Source organism: Trametes versicolor (genome assembly GCF_000271585.1).
Source record: "Trametes versicolor FP-101664 SS1 unplaced genomic scaffold TRAVEscaffold_9, whole genome shotgun sequence".
In the NCBI taxonomy this organism is placed as follows: Eukaryota; Fungi; Basidiomycota; class Agaricomycetes; order Polyporales; family Polyporaceae; genus Trametes; species Trametes versicolor.
Genome location: NW_007360329.1, coordinates 1,479,761 through 1,496,319, shown reverse-complemented (window position 1 = coordinate 1,496,319; position 16,559 = coordinate 1,479,761). Strand labels below are relative to the sequence as shown.

General features: G+C 57.6%; 5 protein-coding genes and 1 non-coding gene across 6 annotated transcripts; 3 read left to right on the top strand and 3 right to left on the bottom strand.

The window, feature by feature from the left end:
- Nucleotides 1-1,600: 1,600 nt before the first annotated feature.
- On the top strand, nucleotides 1,601-3,600 carry TRAVEDRAFT_60041 (uncharacterized protein). The gene is made up of 4 exons (XM_008043304.1): nucleotides 1,601-2,461; nucleotides 2,547-2,633; nucleotides 2,689-2,901; nucleotides 2,964-3,600. The coding sequence occupies exons 1-3, from the start codon at nucleotides 2,056-2,058 to the stop codon at nucleotides 2,883-2,885; spliced, it is 690 nt and encodes a 229-aa protein (XP_008041495.1). The 5' UTR covers nucleotides 1,601-2,055; the 3' UTR covers nucleotides 2,886-2,901; nucleotides 2,964-3,600.
- A 356-nt stretch (nucleotides 3,601-3,956) lies between these two features.
- Nucleotides 3,957-4,042, top strand: TRAVEDRAFT_t154. Its single transcript has one exon. It is a non-coding gene; the product is annotated as a tRNA-Gln (tRNA).
- Nucleotides 4,043-4,157: 115 nt separating this feature from the next.
- Nucleotides 4,158-6,052, bottom strand: TRAVEDRAFT_152481 (uncharacterized protein). Its single transcript, XM_008043303.1, has 6 exons — nucleotides 5,916-6,052; nucleotides 5,534-5,859; nucleotides 5,195-5,475; nucleotides 5,067-5,142; nucleotides 4,669-5,006; nucleotides 4,158-4,599 (listed from the first exon to the last, which is right to left on the bottom strand). Exons 2-6 carry the CDS (start codon nucleotides 5,595-5,597, stop codon nucleotides 4,363-4,365), a joined length of 996 nt encoding a protein of 331 aa, XP_008041494.1. The 5' UTR covers nucleotides 5,598-5,859; nucleotides 5,916-6,052; the 3' UTR covers nucleotides 4,158-4,362.
- A 545-nt stretch (nucleotides 6,053-6,597) lies between these two features.
- TRAVEDRAFT_152478 (uncharacterized protein) lies at nucleotides 6,598-7,934 on the bottom strand. Its single transcript, XM_008043302.1, has 5 exons — nucleotides 7,760-7,934; nucleotides 7,396-7,676; nucleotides 7,265-7,340; nucleotides 6,893-7,212; nucleotides 6,598-6,836 (listed from the first exon to the last, which is right to left on the bottom strand). Exons 1-5 carry the CDS (start codon nucleotides 7,818-7,820, stop codon nucleotides 6,606-6,608), a joined length of 969 nt encoding a protein of 322 aa, XP_008041493.1. The 5' UTR covers nucleotides 7,821-7,934; the 3' UTR covers nucleotides 6,598-6,605.
- A 1,518-nt stretch (nucleotides 7,935-9,452) lies between these two features.
- TRAVEDRAFT_39027 (translation initiation factor 3 RNA-binding subunit) lies at nucleotides 9,453-10,686 on the bottom strand (the record flags this gene model as incomplete). Its single annotated transcript, XM_008042841.1, has 7 exons — nucleotides 9,453-9,472; nucleotides 9,534-9,929; nucleotides 9,982-10,132; nucleotides 10,189-10,359; nucleotides 10,430-10,515; nucleotides 10,572-10,612; nucleotides 10,673-10,686. The coding sequence occupies 7 exons, from the start codon at nucleotides 10,684-10,686 to the stop codon at nucleotides 9,453-9,455; spliced, it is 879 nt and encodes a 292-aa protein (XP_008041032.1).
- A 292-nt stretch (nucleotides 10,687-10,978) lies between these two features.
- TRAVEDRAFT_30567 (uncharacterized protein) lies at nucleotides 10,979-13,965 on the top strand. Its single transcript, XM_008042787.1, has 2 exons — nucleotides 10,979-11,036; nucleotides 11,099-13,965. The coding sequence occupies exons 1-2, from the start codon at nucleotides 11,008-11,010 to the stop codon at nucleotides 13,911-13,913; spliced, it is 2,844 nt and encodes a 947-aa protein (XP_008040978.1). The 5' UTR covers nucleotides 10,979-11,007; the 3' UTR covers nucleotides 13,914-13,965.
- Nucleotides 13,966-16,559: the final 2,594 nt, after the last annotated feature.

Below are 16,559 nucleotides of genomic sequence, written 5' to 3'. Positions count from 1 at the left end.
AAGTCCAGCTGCGCCTCAAAGTAGGTGGCCTTTTATTTATTGGCTCCAAGGGGTATGGTGTGTATCACGCCTGATTATTTGGCCCGCTGCTCCAGGATATCAATAATGACATGTGCACTCGCCAGTGTATTCCCAGTTGTCAGAGTGTGCGGTTATGACCGTAGTAGGTAGCCCGAACATGTCCGAGCCCGCACCAAGCATGCCGGAACACCAAACGAGCGGCGGTCTTCCCATCGTTCTGGGACGAGCAAGTCGGCTAACACAGCCGTGCCCAAGGCCGTGGTTTGGTTCACACTGTTTGAGGAAGGTTGACAGGTCGATCCAGATGCAGCGGCGGCCCCACGTACTGGATGACTGGCCCATAGGTCATTCAGCGAAGGTCACTCCTTACGTGTGGGCAATAATAGCGTCAGTTCTGTCCTTCCGTCCATGTGATACGATCCATAATACAGCCTAACGGGTTGCTTCGTCACTCGTCAGGTGTCGTGAGCCGAAAGGATTTGTATGAATCATTGCTCCCTTTGCACTCTGAGGAGAAATTCGAGCCATCGCCCTGTCTTCAGCTGTATCACAGCGGCGTTTACGTCAATATACCGTTGCAAACTTCGGCGCATAGAATTTGAAGTAAGGAACAGGATTTAACCGAACAAGACATGCAGCTTACCACCGGACCACCTGCAAGGCTCGTAGCCTCGTGACTGCGCAGTACAGGCGTAGTAATAGTATCCCGGACTCTGCGTACATGCTCTGCATAGCAGGCTAATTGAAGAGGAGTGTGAGTGTTAACTCACCCCGATTGAGGGGCGGACACGTCTGCAGGTCGGTATGATGTGTAACCATGAATCCTGCAAAGCAAGCACTAACATAACCCGGGCAAAACGATGGCAAGCATGATGCACGGTCACAAATCCACCACATATCGTCTACCTAGGGGAGACAACCACATCCCTCAGCAGTGTGAAATGGTAGCGATATGAAGGTTACTGCATGTCTACAATTTCACTCGCCTGAAACTTCCGTACGTTGAAACAGGAGGCCGGATATGCCGAGGGGGTGGGGGGGAGGATGTACAGTCACAGCCACAGAGGAGGGGTTGCGAGAACGATCGCCGTCTGCCAAATTCGAAGACCCAGGAAAGCGCCAGTGTGTTCACAGGTATTTTCCCTCCCAGTACTAGCCCCGGCAGAGTGCAAGCAGCGAGCCAGATCTAGGTGTAACGGTCTGGACATGCAATGTGTTGCTTACTGTATCGAAGTTAGTCCCCGAGAATGACAGCCTGAGCGGCTCGTGTCGGACTGGAATGCGATAGGATCGCTCCAAGCGCGGAAGACGGCGCCGATGTCCACCCAATTACGGCAGCTCAAAATGAATGGCGAAGAAGAGAAGGTGGAGGTCCCCGGATGAAATTGTGAAAAGAGGAGAGAACCGGGAGGAGGACGGAGCTCGAGCGTGCCTGGACCGCCGGAGCAGAGCAGGACGCGACCACCACAAGGGCGCGCGCAGACGCCCACCCAAATCGGGCAATGTGAGATCCCCTCCTCCCTCTCGTCCTCCTCCTCAGTGCGCTATAAGTACCTCCTCCCATCGCGCGTCCACTCCTCTTAGTCTTCCTCTCCGCTGCACCCTCAAGGCTCCTCCCGCGCGCCCCTCGCGATCCCCGCCGCACCCTTGCAACGTGCTACGGCCCATCGTCATCGCCTTCCGCTTGCACACTCTCGCGTAACTTGCCGAAGCGGGGTAAACGGTCACACGAACACTCCTCACCTGAGCAATTTACTCCTCCCCGCCCTTCCTCTTAAAGCGTCCGTCCGCAACGACGACAATCTCTTCGCCCTTATCCGCCCACTCGATCCTTTGCGCCAACATACGACTCAAACCCGCGTCCATCGAGCACAAACCACTTCGTGGACATAGCGCCCATCTTTCGATCCACCCTCCTGATCGAACGCATACAAACTACGCGAGTACTCCCACGTTCTCGTCTAACGTCCACCATATATACCTCTACATCTCGCCCGCCCCGCTTGCGTCGTCTCCTCCCACACACGTCTCGCCATGGTCGATCGTCCATCCACGTCGTCCTCTGCACCGCAAGTGAACGCCGAGCCCCAGACAAGTTCGCAACTACCCCGACCGGCCTCAATTGAGCACGCGCTGCATGCACGCATCGATGCTTTCACGCCTCTCTGTCCGTCTGCGCGTACGTCCTATACCCGCGTAGACTTCACTGGAACGGGAGCGAATACCCCTAGACGGGACTTCACAGGAGAGGTCGAGGGCGGAGACGGGGAGGAACGGGACGAGGATGCGGGCGAGCAGCTGGCCGAGGAAGCCATCCCACAAACCCCACAAGTCTCCCTAACATTTCTCCTGGTCTCGGGCCGTCGCCGGACGATGTCCTTCGAGCCAGAGACGACCGTTGGACGGGTGAAGGAGCTCGCGTGGAATACCTGGCCGAGTGGTGAGCATCTGTGCTGGCTTGTGCCCGAGGCGCTCGGAGCCTTTACGCGCGCGGTAGAAGCCCCACTGACGCTGCCCGCTCGTAGACTGGCAAGACGTGCGGCCGCCTGCACCGTCGTACCTCAGGATCCTCTACCTCGGCAAGATATTGCAGGACGAGGACTCGCTTGACAGTGCGTATGATCGCGTGCTGTATTCTGGCGCTTCTCTGACAGTTGTGCACCGCAGAGCTGTCCTTTCCCACTCAGCTGCCATCCTCAGCAACAGCAGCCACAATCGTGCATTTATCTATCAGGCCGTATGCTCCTCCGGCAGAGGACATGCCCAAGAAGAAGAGGCGAAACACCGGCGGTCAACCCAGCACCGGGACTGAGGGCGCAGAGGAGCAAAGCGGCGGGTGCTGCAGCGCATGCATTATTTGCTGAGCGTTCCGTGTGCAAGGTAAGTTCTGTCTACTGCCATCCATCTTCGCTGTAAGACGCCAAATTTACTCAGTTGAACAGACGGCGACGCGCCATCTTCCGTCGCTGCTCATCTTCCGTCCGAGTGCCTTCCGCTTCTGCAAATTTTGCCCCGACCTGCCCCGGACGACGCCCCTTCCTCCTGCCTGCTCCACCTTGATTTGGCGCTTTCTTTTTATCTTTTGCACGGTCATCTTTAGCTTAGGATATACCCCACGGGCCACCGAGGGTACGAGTTCACGCTCTCGGCCCTTAATAATTGGACTGTCTTATGGGCATCCGACTTTCCTCTTCCGTCCTCCCCACCGTCACGACCTCTTATGCCTCGTAACGCCTCATCCTGCCTCCCGCCGCTTCCCTCCAGACATACATGCCCATGCTTCTCGTCGCGTCGACAGCCCTGCGCAGTCCCACACCGATCCCATTTCCCGCGACGCCCGACACACTCCCGGATAGAACGCGCGGTGGCCCCGTAACATGCTTCATCTCCCCCGCCGCCCCCGCGTTTTGCTTGGCGTCTCCGCTCCCCCGCCGCAGTCATGTCTCCCCTGTCGTCAGTGCTTGGAAGCGGCCGGCCACCCCTATGTCTCACCCCGCCCCCTCCGCGCGCCGCAGCCCGCGGCGCTGCATGTTCGTCGGATCCCGGAATCGTACACTGTCCATCTGTATATTAGCTAGCCCATCGCATTGCACTTCCCGTCCTTTGCTCTCTCTGTATATGTGTGCACAGTGCGTAGATGTGCGCCCCCCACGGCTGCTGTGACTGTCTTCGACGTGAGTAGCGAGCGAATCAAGGGAGCGTTGGGCGTACTTGGGTGGGTGTCTCCCGCGAGCAGCGGCGAGGTTACTTCATTGGAGACTGCCCGGAAGACGTATGCATTCGACGTGTATCGTTGAGGTACTAGGCACTAACATAACTTCGGTCATTCCATCGGCACCTCGATGGTAGACGTCCAGTGTATGTGCTGCTTCTCATTTCGAGGTGGTGCATTGAGTTCGCGCTACTGATAATGTCTTCATGTCCGTCGCACGCATGGCGCTATAGTGTAGTGGTTATCACTTGGGATTCTGATCATATGTTCGATGTTCCCAAAACCCAGGTTCGAGCCCTGGTAGCGCCTTAGTTGGACAGAATCCAGAGTTTTTCTTTTGTGAGTTGTAGACATATCATTAAAATACGCTTTCCTTGTATCCTTGACGTGTATCATACGCTGGCTTGTCTAAAGCAAGTGTTCTGACCTCTTCATAATGGGTCCCAATTTCCAGTATTACATTTCACTACACGTACTACGATTGCATAGTACATGGGCCGTATGTTGCTTTTATGAGATCTCTGCTGTGGCGAAGAACCCCCGGGCTAGGTAGAATACAAGTACAGTAACATACATCAGTGAAGTCCGTCCCCAAGCACATTGTCCGATCCTAGTGCTGAGCTTGAGACTCAGACGGGAAGCCTTGCGATGTCGATTTCTCGTACATCCGAGGCTGCATCGTGTTTCGTGTCGTCGAGATCCTGCGCGCCCTTCTCTGGGAGATCCCCTAGGGGGAGCGCGCCCGTCGTGGTGACGTAGTCGGTCGCGCCGCGGTAGCTGATCGTGGTAGTGAAGAGCGTGCAGGAGTCTCGTGTCCACGCGCGGCGCGACAGAACGCGGAGCGTGATCAGAAGCGGGGAGATGCACTAGCAGGGAGGACAGGCTCATGTCAGCACTCGTGCCCGTGTCGCAATACAAGAAGGGAGGGGACGCACGGTGAACATGGCGTAGAACGAGAACGCGACGGCGATGTCGCTCCCGATCCCGTACGTGACGAGATACGCGGCGCTGAAGACCGTGAACGGCAGCGCACTTTCGACGACGATCGCGACCGCGCCCGTGTACGCGCGGAACTCGCCGCCCCCGCCTTTCCCGCTCGTGGCGTAGCCAAGCCGGCGCCCGACGGTGACGATGCGCCCGACGATGAGCGCGGTGACGATCACGTTGAAGGCGAATGTGGACGCGGTGTACGCAGTCACGAAGCGCGTCGCGATGCCGGCGAAATAATTGCCGTTCGGGCGCCCGGACTCGTAGAGCAGGCCAAAGGCGAACGCTGTAGGATGCATTGAATAAGTAAATGGAAGTGCAGTGTGAGGGAGTTGGGTACGCGTACCTAGTGATGCGCACCATAGGATGACTGGGAGAATGATGATCCTACGGCTATTCCAAATCACGAAACACCTGTACACCTAGGGTTGTTCAGTCAAACAATCTACTTTTATTAGGACGAGCAGAACGTACCAGGAGCGCGTCGTTCATGAGGTTGCACATCACGCACGCGACGGTGCCCCAGGTCTGGTACCACACCGACGCGAAGTCGTTCCAATACGCGTCCTGTCCTCCAGGGTAGTCCGCATGTATAACCCACATCATTTCACCGAAGTACGCCTGTGTCGTCCAGTATATTGTGTTGAGGAGAACGAGCGCGGTGCTGAACACAGTGAGGAACTTGTCCATGGGCGTGCGCTTTCCGCTAAGGCACACATGTCGCAGGATCCGGAAGTACAAGACGAGCTCGACGCCTGACGCAATTGCCTTCTAGTGAGACTCGAGTTCAAGAACGACGACGGACGGGCGCACCGTAGAGGATGGCGTTGATCATGTTGACTACATAGTAGGCGTTCTGGAAGAGCGAACCAGCCATGATCGCGGTGAGCTTGCAGGGAAGAGGTCGCGGCGCACTAGCACTAGCTCAGGATCGGGGAGGCCGCTTGGTACTTAACGAATCGATCGCAATACAGATGTCGCATGCGCTCCTCCGCTTCTCGAAGTCCCCGCCTGCCATGGTACGCTTCCGTTCCTCCGCTGACACGCCGATACAGGATATGTCGCCGCGCCTTGAAGCGTGTCGCGGCCGTTGAGTGGCGACGGTTACCCAATGCACGCCGCCGAAGTCGACGCTGTGCCTGGAAATGTATGTTAGAACGCCACTAGAGGTGTCTGCAGTGCTGCGAGGACGCACTTAATGCCCACCAGTGTGTCCGGCGGTTTGACCCGCGGTATGACGCCAGTTCACACTGCCCCGGGGATTGTGAGGCAGCTTCCGGGTGGGTGGATTCGCCGGGGTTGCGCATAACAGCATGTGTGCTGGATCGCCATCCTGTGAGCGAGGAGCCCCGCGGACAGCAGCCGGGGGACCCCACGAGGCTTGCTTCCATGCAAGTGTCACGGTGAGCGCCCTGCGTTAATCAGCGCGTCAGCGTATCGCCATCGAAATCGTCGGTAGTCGCATGACTTACGTGGGGAGATGCAAGCGCGTAGCACAGCGCCGCGCAACGAGTTTCCTGAATAGGCTGCTGTGCAGTCCGGGGGAGTCCAGGAGCGATGGATATCGCCGGGACCGGACGGTGCGCTAATGGTTGGGATGTGTGGGCGCAGAGCGAACTCGGCGAAATAGTCACGATCCGTGTGTGGCGGGGACCCGTATGACGCACTAGATTCGTTAGTAGCCAGCGATCCCCGAATAGGGGCGATGAAGCGAGCGCAAGTGCCGGCCCCGAAGAAAACCGAGGCGTAGCGAAAGTACCAGACCAGGAACATTCTGCATGAGAGAACTGCTGCCGTTACGATGAGAACAAGTTATTAACTTCACAACATACAACAAGACTCTTACATCAGCCTAGCATACATTTCAGAAGATGGAAGGGGTATATCATACAGCGTAATCAGCAGCGTTCTCGGCTTGCACGGTCGACAGGTTCATGGACGAGCTCACGTCCTTCCTCTTGTCCAGCTCATAGTCGGCATTTAAGCTGCCACCGCGCGTGGTGGTCGCCGCTGTGCGGTCCGAGAAGTTGATGGTTGTGAGGAAGGCCGATGTGGACTCCTTCCGCCATGCGCGCCGCTCGAGTACCCGCAGCGCGATGAGCTGGGGCGAGATGGCCTAAACGTTCTTCTGTCAGCCTTACTCCAAGCATCTCTCAGGAAGACTGCGCTCACCGTGAACATCGCATAGCATGAAAACGCGACCGCGAGGTCGCTTCCAATACCGTATGCGATGACATACGCCATGCTTCCGAGCGTGAACGGCAGCGCGGACTCGACGATGATGGCGATGGCACCGGTATACGCCTGAGTGCCCTCCCTGGTCACGCTCACTCGCCGTCCGATGTAGAGGATGCGCCCGCAGATGAGGGACGTCGTGATCACGTTGAACGAGAACACGAGCACGTTCCACGCGGTCCCGAATTTCGTCGCCGTCCCCGCGTAGTAGTTGCCGTTCGGTCGGCCGGACTCGATCAGCAGCCCGATGCCACTTCCTGTGGTAAGTGAGCGGGAAGCAAGGTGATGGAAAAAGTCATCAGTGCTCACCGAGAGAGCCGAGCCAAATCAGCGCTGGGACCACGACCACGGACGCGTTGTTCCATATAACATATACGCGGTACATCTAACGACGTCGATCAGCCTCCCAAATGCATGCAACCATACAGCTTTTCACTCACCATCAGCGCATCCGCCATGAGGTTGCTGATTGTGACTGCGGCGGTGCCCCATGTCTGGTACCACACCGCGACGTTGGCGGCGAGATACGCGTCCATGCCCCCGGGGTAGTCCGCATGTACGATCCACATCTGCTCTCCGAAATACGCCTGCGTCGTCCAGTAGATCGTGTTGAGCGCCAGCAGGACGGTGCTGAAGGCGATGAGGAACCTGTCCGCGCGCGTGCGCTGCCTGTTCCGCACGACGTGGCGGACGATCATGAAGTACACCACGAGCTCAATGCCTGTCAACATGCGTGAAGTCAGCCGCGGCTACTCGAGGGAGGGAACTCTGCGCGAGAGGATGGCATAGGGGGACAGTACGCACCATAGAGGATGGCGTTGATGTTGTTCACGACATAGTACGAGTTTTGGAACAGTGCGGACATGTCTCGAGGGTGCGGGTAGGGGGGGGAAGGCCTTGACGGGGCCCCAAGTTATAGGTGTCGTGGTTTAGCAGACCGTGTGGGAGGTATCTGTCGAACCCGCGACCCCACTAGCTTCTCTGTAAACCGAGGAATTCAAGACGAGGTTCGTTGATTGCACCGCGCGGCCTGAGTGGTTGGTGCGGTGACACCCTGGGTGTCGATAGTGGAGCCAACGATGTCGGGGGTCAGTCCAACCGTCGACGCTGTCAAGGGCTATATAATAGCTCGCGGTGGTTTGAGGGGTAGTTGACAAGGCGTGGTCGTCGAAAGTGGGCAAGCATAGATGGGGGACGCTGTGTAAGAGTGCGAGGTCGTCGGGAGAACGCAGGATAGGCGAGAAAGTCGGGGTGCATGGTGAGCTTCTCATGGAGCGTGCGGGTGCGCTAGAAGACATCGAAGACGAAGTGGGGTTTAGCGGGAATTCTGTTCTAGACGCTCCGCATCCCGCTTTTCCGCTTGGCGCCCACGCCTATGCTGGCGATCCGAATCGCACTGCGCGGCCATGCGATCGAGCTGCCTAGGAATGCCAAGTCAAAGACTATTCAGCAGAAGAGCCGGAGAATTACTGCGCAAGGAATAGTGGCCCCATGAGATCCATTGCTATGTATAAGGGCTTTGGATGTACGCACAGCAGGTTAAGGAGTGCTCGCGGAATGCAAGCCCGGGATCGCTGGTCTCCGTTACGGATCTGGAACCATCCCCAAATGCAGAGCGGTCAACGTAGAGCTCCTCAAAAAAGGGTCTAGCGGGTCGTCCTCTACGACAACGATCCCGCTATGTCGATAACAGTGAGGCAGGGGAAAGTGAGCGCAGTCTGGGCATGATAATGATGGACGGAATGTGGAGATCTTCTCTTGACCCATGCGTCAGATAGGCTTTAGAGCATTTGAATCGAGGGTTGCCACTGAGTACTGACAAAGCCCCGCCAGTTACCCGCCAGTATCCCAAGTTTCCCCGCGCTTTGCTTGTTGTGCTTCCCAGATTATACCATGAGTTACCCCTTGTCCTCTTCCACGCATTCTTCTAGATAACCAGCCTACATAGCAAGCGCATCCCGATGGCTCGGATGCTCTCGAAATGCGCTTAGGATGTAGGATGATTGTTCGGAAACAGCGGTTTCTTGCGTGGGTCGTTTTTGTACATCCAGCATGGGCAAGAGTAGCGAACGACGGTGACAAAGAAGTGGTGGCAGTAGCAAGAGCATCCCGAAGTGAGGTACGCAGAGTCCAGACGGTGTATTTGTGGATATGAGAGGTGGATACATCGTGTATGCGGTCAAGTACTGGAGCGCCCGTGTATATCAATGTATCGCGACGCATAGCTCCCAGACGCCAAAGGTCGAGTGTATGTCTCTCTCTGACTCTCAGAATTTTCCTGCATCGCGATGATATGAGCCTGCCCTAACTGAGCGCGGAGCCTTCTCCTTCTCGAAATGTTTGTTTAAATGGCGCATATATCACCAAAGCTGCGAACACCTACGCCGCAACCCCAAATTTGGGCCATGCAAGGATACGTTCATAATACACACAACATCGCGAAGTAGATGGACATAGCACCTTACATCCAGGATCACCGAGTCTATACTACACTGCCCTACCGCTGCTCCCTTGGTTCTATATCCACCGCTATCAGCATCATCGCCTCACTCATGATAACAATGGGGAAGGGACTTACGTGACCACTGGACGCTCAGGATGAGGTTGTCGTACCCACGACCGTGCATCTTCTCCATCGCCTTCTGCGCCGACGACTTCTCCTCGAAGCTGACGAATGCGAAGCCCTTGCCGGCGCCCGTCTCGCGGTCGCGACCCACATACACACGCGCGACACGCCCGAACACACCGAAGAGGTCGCGCAGGTCGTTCTCCTGCGTGTCTTCCGAGATGTTCGTAACACGGAGGGTCGGGAGGTCGTCTCGGTTGCCGCCTGGGCGGCCCATCGCTTCTCCGGGTCCACGTCCGCCACCGCGCATTGATGGGGGGACGTACTTGCCGCCGATGCTGGAAGCGGGGGCGGCCGCAGAAGACTCGGCGGGCGCGCCGGTGTCGTCTCCGCCGGCGGGAGGGGTGTCTGATTAAACGCGTGAGACGGTGGCGGGGCCAATCACTGGAAGTGTACGCACCGGTGCCGTCGAGACCAGAGAGGGAGTCCTTGTAGGGACATTTTGCGGTGAAATGGTCGCCCTTACACAACCGACAGACAACCTTTCCAGCACCCGCCTTCGCGAGGCTTGCCTTGACGGATTGCTCCGCAGACTGTTCCGGCTCAGAGGACTACCAACCGCATTTACATATGAGATAGGCTCAGCACGGATGCGGGGAACACGCACCTTGTTGCCCGCGCTCAGTTTCAAGTAGACGTTCTCTCCTACGGTCGTCGTTGCGCGATCGGGGCCGGGCTTGCTCCCCTTCTCCAACCCGAACTTGGCCCATGTTTTCCGCTCAGCCACGCTGTGGTCTACCACTGCCTTCTGGAGTACGCGCTTGATCTTCCTCGTGATCTAAGGGGGATGAGAGCAGCGTAAGCCTGGGAACGCGGTTCTCCAGGCGGCGCGCAAGACTTGCCTTGACCTTCTTTCCGTCATCATTAATGGTGTACTCCACGGTGGTACGGATGCCGTTCTCATCTGTGTAGTCCTCGCCCTTGGGAGGGGTCTCTGTGTTGCGCACCGAATGAGTCGATGCAAAGCGGGCAAAGGCTAGACTCGCGTACCGAACTCATCGACATCGTCTGCCCAGGACGTTTTGGGTGCGCTACGATGTCAAACCCATTCAATATCTGTCTGTTCATATCCCAGATGGCTAGAAACATACTTTGCAGCGGCCATAATGATGATGCGGGGGAGGGAGGGGTGTCAGGGCTGTATGCTGTCGAATCTGCGCTTGCAAAGCAAATCGCAAGAATGTGACGTGCTGTGACTTATCTGTTACACAGTCACGTCACATATCCCAAACGCGTGCCGCGCCTCCGCCGTCGAGTGCATCATGATCTTGTCCCTTCCGCTCTCCACCACACCTCTTTGCGTTACCCTGCTAGTCTCTCTTCCTCGTCGGCCTGCGCTGTGTACTCAACGCCTTTCCTTTGGCGCATATATTCAACAAATCACGAAGCACTGAGGGAGCGTTCACGTTCACGGGCGTAACGCGACATGGCAGCACAAGCACACGTAGCGGGACAGTGAGCAGAAGGTTCATAGGCCCCATGCTGCTTTTTATTGAAGTCCTGATTGTAATATGTAGAAAACAACCAGGATCCGATACCCACATCACAAATGGAAACGAGTCTGCGCTCGCGTCTTCCTCCGAGCTGCTGAGCTCTCTCGAGACTCAGCCAGACGTCGTATCTTGGATCAACGACATACTCGGAGTCTCGGACGAGCCTGACGATGCGGAACGGTCTACAGCACTGACGGACCTGGACCGACGCGTGTCGCACCTGGTCGGGACTCTTGAGATTGCTTCTGAAGACACCTCCGCGCAGGTCGACAGGCTCATCGAGGATATCTCCCGTGGCGCTTCGCGGCTCACGTATGATCTCCACTTCATGCGCGAGAGTGCGCTTTCGTTACAAGGTATCCTGCACAACGTCGAGGGCCAGTCAACGTCGTCTTTGGGGCCCGACACCGACGCTGCTCTGGAGAAGCTGCATTACCTCGATGTTGTCAAGCGGAATATGGAAGCAACGCGAGAGGTCCTGCGAGAGGCAGAAAGCTGGAGCACCTTGGAGAGCGATGTCACCTCTCTTCTGGGGGAGAAGAGCTATGAGAAGGCGGCCGAGAGGCTATCGGAGGCGTCCAAGAGTATGGCCGTGTTCGAGAACACCCCAGAGTACGACAGTCGACGGACGCTCATGGTCAGCCTCCAAAACCAACTCGAAGCCTCGCTCAGCTCTGCCTTAGTTGCCGCCGTGAACTCTCAAGACGTAGTTGTGTGTCGAAACTACTTCTCAATATTCCGAAACATCCAAAGGGAATCCGAGTTCCGCAACTACTACTATGGCTCCCGGCGAGGGCCACTCGTCGAGCAGTGGCAAAGCACCCGTCTGCGGGACTGCGAACCTGGTTCGCCCATCGAACAGTCCGTCCTGAGCTTCCCATCGTTCCTACCGACGTTCTACCAGGCTTTCCTAGCTATCCTCCAAACGGAACGGACCTCTGTGCCAGCCATCTTCCCAGATCCGCGACCGACCCTCTCGGCCCTCATCACCTCCACCCTCTCCGCGCTCCAGCCATCCTTCTCTCAACGGCTCGAAGCGATGTCCACTTACTACTCTGCAACAGCACTGGTCCAGCTCATCTCAGCCTATCGCGTTACAGAAGACTTCGCAAACTCCACGGATAAGATCATGGAGAAAGTCAGCTACGCCACACCAGTCGCCGAAGGAGATCGACCAGCCGGTGCTCATCTCCGCCGACGCTCTTCTGCGCGCATGTCGTTGTCGTTGTCCCGCCGCACCGGCAGCCATCGCGCTTCTATCAGCGGGACTGGTGCCCTGGTGCCCCCTACTCTGGACTGGGACCAGGAACTGTTCGAGCCCTTCGTTGACTTCCAAACCGACTATGCCAGCCTCGAAACTCGCTATCTCGAAGACGCGCTCAAAGCTGCGCTCTCTAGCAACTCGCAAGGTCGCGTTGACCATGCCCGACTTCTTCGAGAACGCGCAGTCGATATCTTTTCGGTCGCGGAAGAGGCTATCACGCGTTGTACGGCATTCACGCACGGCTATGGCGTACTGGGTCTCGTCCAAGCCGTGGACAAGCTCTTCTCCACCTTTGCAGACGAGTCGAGACTGGAGATCCTCGAACGTCGGTCGGGCCAGAGTGGCCAGTCTTTGACAGCCTCCGCATCAGGGGAGGATCTCTCAGACCTCGATTACACGGCGGAGGATTGGGCGGACATCCAGGCGCTGCTGCACTTCCTCGAGGCCGTCCGCACTCTCCTTGATCGCACAGTCATATTCGAAGGCAAGCTGCGCGCGACCGTCACGCAGGTGTCGACGACACTGCGCCAGGCCCGGAACGAGCCTGTGAGCGCGTACCTGTCGGGCGCAAGCAGAGGCAAGTTGCAGCTGCTTATGCAGTCGTCGCTTAACTCTGCGGAGCTGCACGAGCTGCTGAATAAGGTCGATCCGGAGCCATCCTTCCAGACCCAGTCGAGGGGAGACGGATTCCTCGCACCGACGCCCCCAACCCCAGATGCGCGGCGCTCGCCCCGCACGTTCGCAGTTCCCCACCCGACACTCGTGTCCACCCCACCGCTCCTCGTGGGTGCGCGCAGCGCAATCTCCGAGCTCGCCAGGACCTGCCAGCAGGCGCTCCAAGACACCATCCTCTCACCCCTGCACAAGTACCTCGCCTCCTACGCAGCGTCTACGCTCTGGTCTGCTGCTGGCGACCCCAAAGGCCGACGTCCACTAGCCGGCGGCGGCAGCGCACTAAGCGAGGTGCAGGTCCCGACATTCTCGCTCTCGCCGAGCAGCACTATGCAGCACGTGGCCGAGGGCCTGCTCAACCTACCGCGCTTGTTCGAGGTGTACGCAGACGACGACGCGCTTGCGTTCTCCCTCGAGACGCTCCCGTCCGTCAGCGCGGAGCTGCTCCGCGGACTGGCCGAGCAGACTCCGCCTGCGGATGCTGTCCTCTCGTCCTCACTCTCGCATACACGCCGCTCGCCCTCGCTCTCGCTCAAAGCCTCGCCAACGCCCTCTGCAGCAGGCGTGCTACCCCCGCCGACGTTCACCCCGGAGGCGGTGTCCGCGGCATGGCTCTCGTCGCTCGGCCTCTCCCTGGTTTCGCGTCTCACTGCAGACGTGCTTCCGCGTATCGCCAAGCTCACGCCCGCGGGCGCGGCGCAGCTCGCCTCGGACCTAGGCTATCTCTCAAACATCGTCATGGCTCTCAATGTCGAGTCGCCCGAGCTGGAGAAGTGGCGAGAGTGGGTCGACGTAGATGACGCGGCGGGCAAGGAGAAGCTCAAGGAGGCGAGAGAGGGCCTCGCACCGGGAGAGACGGAAGACCCGGTGGTAGCCACGGTGGTGAAGTTACGAGGTTGGTAGCCGATGTATGACTGTCAATAACCGTGGTGAGCTTGTTAATCTCAGGTGTTCATATATTGCATTGCCGTGCGGGCTGAATATGGAGGCCTTTTCGTGGACGTTGAAATATGGTAAGGTGATTATTGGGTACATATGTTCACTTCTGCTAGTGGTTATTGCACTCAAGCTTCGGGTTCTCGCCAAGAGTGACACATTCTTCCACACTTATATAACCGTGGTATGTTTCTATCTATTCTACACCGTCTCCAAAGTCGCTGATCTCTCGACCGCTTGTTGACCTGCGAAATCTGGTGTAACGACCTGAAAAAATCCGCACAATTCAAAGCGGCCTTGTATTTGATCGTCGTGGAAGAGGTGGGTTCTTTGTCCCTGCGCATGTGAATGTCCCATTCGTGACAATGATTCCACCTCAGTACGGCTTCGTCATATTACGCAGGAACTATCGCGATCTTGCAGTACGTTCCAGCTTCCAGCTTCCACAGGCCACTATGAGGAAAATTGGGCGCCTTCGGCCTCTTGCCGTGGCTCGTTCGGTCCTGTTTCAGAGCAATTTCCTTCCTGGGGAATTCCACTTGGTTCTTCCAGTGCGTATATCCCATTTTCTTTTCGCAGGATTTGGTGAGCGCCCTCTTGTCAACGACTATATGATGACGTCGAAGGGCGTCCGTGAATGGATCCCAAATTCGTTTGCCTTGTTCCTCACACGGAGCCTGGTCATGATTCACTTCCGGTCGATCGCCAACCATTCCGTGGCTATGCCTGCCGCGGTATACACTTGGCGTGGTCCCCAGGTTTGCGGCGTCCCACGCCATGTTGTGTGTGGTTTCACAATTTGCTTCCGGCTACAGGCGTATGGACGCGCGAGCCACCGTGATCGATTCGAGCATATCATCATCGCGACGGGGTTCGTGTTTGTCAGGCATCTTCGAATTCGCCAGGACCCTGTAGGCCGTCCGTATATGCGAGACTCTTCCGGGCTGCGATTTGTTTTTGTCGGGTGGCGGCTTTATCGCGAGGCGAGGCATCGACAGCATGGGAGCCATCATCCGTTGACGATAGTCCACGCCCGTCGACATCGGCGCATTCCATGTCATGTTTTCCAGTGGTGGAGGGGTACGTGGCCCATCGTCGCTCGGTTGATTGGTTCGTAGTCACCTTTGTCGACAGCGCTTCTCCATGTTTAGCGGAAATAGCTGTGTACTGGTCCTCCCCGAAGATCAGCGCGATGACGCGTGACGGTAGGACGTACAGTCGAGGCGCAGTTTGTTGCGTCATTCATATAAATTCGGTTGGCAGTTGCAGTGTTGACGAGCGCACAATTTGTCGGGTCCGACCTTGACCGCATATGGAGCGTGGCAACCCAAACATGCGCCGGAACGCCCTCGGTTCCTACGGTTGGCGATATTTCTCCTACGGTCTTCGACTTTGCTCATTCCTTCGCAGCTTCATTGTCTCTCCCAAGATATCCCAGGCCTTGACGGTACGGGAGCCTTAAGTAGCCCACTGACTGCACCGGCGCCCTTGCTCACGGACGGTACTGGAGTTATGTTTGCTGGCCGTACCGCAGACCCGCTGACGGCACGGAAGCTATAACCCACGGACGGTACTGGAGTAGCAGCCCAGTGGCAGTGCGGGAGCTACAGCCCACTGACCCCACGCGCGTCGCAAGCGAGAGCGTTTTCAGAAATGTTCGCCACCGGTAAGAAGGACTTCCAATTATAATTCGGCTCTTGCTAACCGTGACGTTGATATCTCTTCTTGCTCGTGTAGGATAGCTGCGGCGACGATGACCTGGCACAAGATCAGCACGATGGGGCCAAGCGGTAACACGTACGGCAACGAGACGACTCCCGACAGGCATCGTGCGCTACCGGCCGGAAATCACGGGCACATCGAAGAGCGCGCCACTGCGGACAGTAGCAGGACGAGGGCAGCGTTGATGGGAGGCTTCGGGTTGGATGTGGCGTCGTGGTGGAAAGGTGTGGCGAGCGGCCGGGTCGACGGACTGAGGTGCGTACGAGGCGTGTTACATGCTCCGAAAGATCCCCGATGCATCCTGTGCGGTGGCGGAGTGGTCGGGGTTGGCGTTGGCCAATGTGGCGAGCCGTCCGTGGGTAAGGCGCGCGGTGGCGTGACGGCCGAGTGAGATGGTCGTGCCAAGTAGCGGTGAAGAGGCCCTGCAACGGCGGGAGGAGGCAGCGGAAGGGAGGGGAGGGAGGGGGAAGCGATGTGGGAGAGGACAAGAGGCGATTCGAACAAGGCGTCCACGCAGGGATATATACCTGTGCGCCGCAATTCGTACTCCGCCGCGAGATTCCGGTGAGCCGCCATTGTGACCTGTCCCGCGCTTTATCGCAGCCTATTGTTCACTGCTTCTGGCGTAGACCATTGCGACGACTAGCCCCGCGAATGTTTCCGTCGAAGACATGTGGCTGACCGCTCGCGCGCCGGGACCGAGAACACCTCCGCCGACATGGCTCCTCCAGAGCAGTGTGGCGCACGCTGTCGCCCCCGTCGTTTGCTTCTCGCTCCTTCATGATCACCCTCTTCTCTTCGGCTGACTGCGATCGAGCGGTGTAGATGGTTGAGGTGAAGACGATCGACGCCACAACGGCGCTGTGGCTGGCGGGCGTGCGCCACCGTCCA